The sequence below is a fragment of the Melozone crissalis genome, unplaced genomic scaffold (assembly GCF_028551555.1).
Source record: "Melozone crissalis strain CALT ecotype California unplaced genomic scaffold, PUWL_Pcris_2 ptg000034l_1, whole genome shotgun sequence".
Classification (NCBI taxonomy): domain Eukaryota; kingdom Metazoa; phylum Chordata; class Aves; order Passeriformes; family Passerellidae; genus Melozone; species Melozone crissalis.
The window spans coordinates 13,635,824-13,639,419 of NW_026535812.1; the positions used below are offsets into that span (position 1 = coordinate 13,635,824).

The following is a 3,596-nucleotide window of genomic DNA, read 5'->3' on the forward strand; positions in this document are numbered from 1 at the left end:
CCTTACAGAATCCAGGTAAGAACAGAACAAGCCTAAAAATCCAGCCAAAAGGAAAGAATATTCATTCTTTCCATCTTAAAAGAGACCAAAACAAAGGACCAAGAGTCTGAACACAGGTACTTTAGTTCACTGATTCTGTTTAAAAAAAAAAAGTAACAAACTGTTTTAATGTTGCAGCTTTATTTAAAAGAAAGTGACTTTAGAATTTTTGGTAACATATTTTTTTAATACGGAATTGATACAATGAAAAATAAACTTCAGCAGTGTTCTAGAGCAGATCACAGGCTGTAAACTCATAGTCAAATGTACTATATTGGAAAAGGTAATTTTGTTCAAAGCTTATTTGCAGACCAGCACCAAGTGATCCCAAAAGTTTTACTCAACTCACACTTCCTAAGTAAGGAGTTGCTCAATCTCACTTGTCTTCCAATTTACAGTAACAGTTGTGATTAACTGTATGCAAGAAACACATCAAAATTCCCTACAATACCTTCAGTGAGTAAAGTTCAACATTTGCACACCTTTGAAAGTTTATAAGGAGTCATGGACAAGAAGGTATTTGCACAAAACTTTAGTAATTGCCATTTACATGGAACTCAGAAGTCCATTAAGAAATTTCAAAGCTCTGTAACAGTTCTTTTTAAACTATTTCATTTCAGCAGGTCAATTTCCTTGATCTTGGGATCACATTTTTTAAACCTACATCTGCAGTACATCAAAATTCCAACATATGAACAAGCAGTATGAATAGGAGCCAGCAGGAAAAGAGAAAAACCAAAACATAACATGCTACACAATTCTGAAATCCTTTTACCATTCTTAGCACATGCTCAGTAGAAAGCAAAACTGCTCCCAAAACTCTTTTATTTCAATTTTTAAGTTGTCTGAAATCAAGTTTCTCAAGCAGAAAACCTGTATTGGGAAGAAACTTTCTCATTATAAACCCAGCTCCTCAAACATCCTATTTTGGGGGTAACTTGGCTTCATGCAACCCTTACAGGCACAGAGAAGATACCGCCCTCAAATATTAAAGCTCTGGAGATCTAATACTCAAACTGTGAAACAATAGTACTGCAATTCTTGTATTTGCTCTTCTCCGTCATGCAATCACAACTGTAATTTGTAGAAGACAGCAGAGGTCTGTTTCCTGTCTCTGCTTCTCACTTCTGGATTCCTGAACTCAATCTAATTTGTTTTATTATGGCTGCTCATGTAAACCTTCTAGGAACAGCATCAATGGAAAAGGATGCTAATCCAGTAATGCCAGAAAATCTGCAACTTAAAAGTCTTCTCTAGAAATTGAAAAAATTCCTAATAAATTCCACTTCTTTTTCAGGCTCTTTGCCTTTTGCTTTCCTCTGTGAAACACCCACCAATCATCCTTTATCACTGCTCTCCACTCTGAGATCCCAATGTAAACAGAACCCAGTAGAATAATCAAGTTTTGCCAGAGAACTAAAAAAGCACCATAACATCTTTGCTCCTTTCAGTAAGCAGCATTTGAGACCAAAGCCTCAGCATTCTAATGCTTAAAGCCTTGCTCCCAGGTCCTCTGCAATGCTTTGGATCCTGGTATTAAAACAAAGAGGTATTGAACATAGGATGTGCCCACAGGAACGTGGACAGGAGTTTCTGTGAACTGTGTGTAACAGACCTGCTTTGTGCCTGGGGACATTTACTATGCAGATTTGGTTCTCTGGTGAGGCTGAGGAGTCACTGGCACTGAACAGTTTTGCCATAGCCACCTCTTCCAGCATCATAGTCTTGCCGATACTCATCTCGGACCTAACGGAGGGGGGAGAAAGGGAAGCCCAGAAAAGACAAGGAAAAACAATTTCTCAGAAACTGTTGCAGCATTAGAATACAGTCACACTGACATCACAACATGTAATTGGCTACATGGAGCTGCCTGACTAAACAGATGGTAAAGAGCATCATGCAGAAGACCAGAATAGCATAAACCAACTTCCTCTTTCATCATGTCTGGGGACTCTCTAATCACCACAGCCCAAGCAAGGATGGTCAGCCTTTGGCATTGGCAGTACAAGCCACTGCCATCTGCTCCCCTTGGGGCAAGCCAGCTGCTGTCCTGTGTGTTCCTAACAGGCTCTTACATTTCCTGGGCTTACTTAAAAGCATTATGTCTCTAGGCATCCAAGAGCTGTTTCTGCAAGTACTTCTAGTGAAATTTAGGAAGGAGTTATTTCTTCCTAGTGGATTATACTGCCATTGATCAGATATCTTCCAGTGTTATCTCAAACAATGACTCCTAAGCTGCTATTTCTGAATTTTTTCTGTGTTCATTCAAAATCAAGAAGTTTGGCAAAGTAACCATTCCTTTAAGAGCCCAGGCTGTACAGCAACCTACCTGCCCCCCTGATCGTCCACGGCCATACTGCCTGCCCTCCTTAAACCCTGCATCCCAGTCTGTCCTGATGATCCTGTCATCCAGTCTGGTCCCGTTGATGTAGCGCATCGCGTTTTCAGCATCTCCTCTGGCATAATATCTTGGGAATGTGTTAATGAAAGAAACAGACTTCTATTTTCACCACGTGGGAAAATGAACACTATCAAATAGGTCACAAAACCAAGTCTTTGCTTGAACCACTTTTTTGAAGCTACACCATCTAAGAAAACTGTAGTGAAAGGGTAAAACATGCAGCAAGTCAAGCATTAAAAAGTTTGTCAATCATGCCGACATTTAACAGAACAAAGCTCTATTGCTAAAGAGTGGGCAGCCCCAGACATGCTCTGTTCATGCTGCAAACTTTCACCAGTCTGGTGAGTTCACTGCAAGCAGTAGCAAAATGATCCTCAGAAACGTGCACACAATGAAGTCATACAACAGGGATGAAAGATGCCAACGGAAACTTTACACATGTGTTTGTATGAAAAGAAAGACCTTTTTACCTCGGCACTGAGAATATGAATTTCCTACAGAGGTCAACTACCCAAGAGGTATCTGGGTTAAAGCATCAAAGTGAAAGCAATCTGCTAACCCCACTCGACACGCAGTGTATGCTCGAATACAGAATCACAGTTAGAAAAGACCTGTAAGACCATCATGTCCAAGAGTGAGCCCAGCATTCCTCTCTCTCACCAGGGTCTCCCACAGCCGCTTTAGCAAATTATTAATTTTATCCTCGGAGAACTCCCCCGTAACTCAGAGCCTGCAGTGCAGAGCAGTTCACCCACACCCTGACGGCTCCCGCCGCGCTGCACAAGGATACTCCACGAAGCAGAAGCCGCAGGCGGTTTTCTTCACTTTGTCCAGCCCCATGATGACCTTCTTAATGTCGCCGCTTTTGCCGAAGAGCTCGTGGATCTGCTCCTCCGTGGTGTAGAAGGAGAGGTTCCCCACGTACAGTGTGCAGCTCTTCCTCAGCAGCCGCTCCTGGTCGTACCGCGTCCCCTGGGCCGCAAGGACACAGCGTTACCTCCCGGCCCGGCCGGACGGGACCGCGCGGCGCCCGCCCCCGGCCGCGGCTCACCCGGAAATGCTGGTCCCGGTACTGGCTGAGTTCGGCGTAGGAGTCGCTGCGTAGGATACTCAGGGTGCCGCCGGAGCTCATGGCGGTGCCGGCCGAGGCCAGGCC

At 43.5% G+C, this 3,596-nt stretch overlaps 1 protein-coding gene across 1 annotated transcript; it reads right to left on the reverse strand.

Annotated features, from left to right (window-relative positions):
- Positions 1 to 387: 387 nt before the first annotated feature.
- On the reverse strand, positions 388 to 3,596 carry NCBP2 (nuclear cap binding protein subunit 2). Its single transcript, XM_054282592.1, has 4 exons — positions 3,492 to 3,596; positions 3,231 to 3,412; positions 2,369 to 2,507; positions 388 to 1,785 (listed from the first exon to the last, which is right to left on the reverse strand). The coding sequence occupies exons 1-4, from the start codon at positions 3,570 to 3,572 to the stop codon at positions 1,714 to 1,716; spliced, it is 474 nt and encodes a 157-aa protein (XP_054138567.1). The 5' UTR covers positions 3,573 to 3,596; the 3' UTR covers positions 388 to 1,713.

Coding starts and splice junctions, on each gene's coding strand:
- NCBP2 (XM_054282592.1), bottom strand. CDS start 3,572: ATGAGCTCCGGCGGCACCCTGAGTATCCTACGCAGCGACTCCTACGCC. Junction 3,413..3,491: donor ACCGGGACCAGCATTTCCGG/GTGAGCCGCGGC, acceptor CTTGCGGCCCAG/GGGACGCGGTACGACCAGGA. Junction 1,786..2,368: donor GTGGACGATCAGGGGGGCAG/GTAGGTTGCTGT, acceptor CCCCTCCGTTAG/GTCCGAGATGAGTATCGGCA.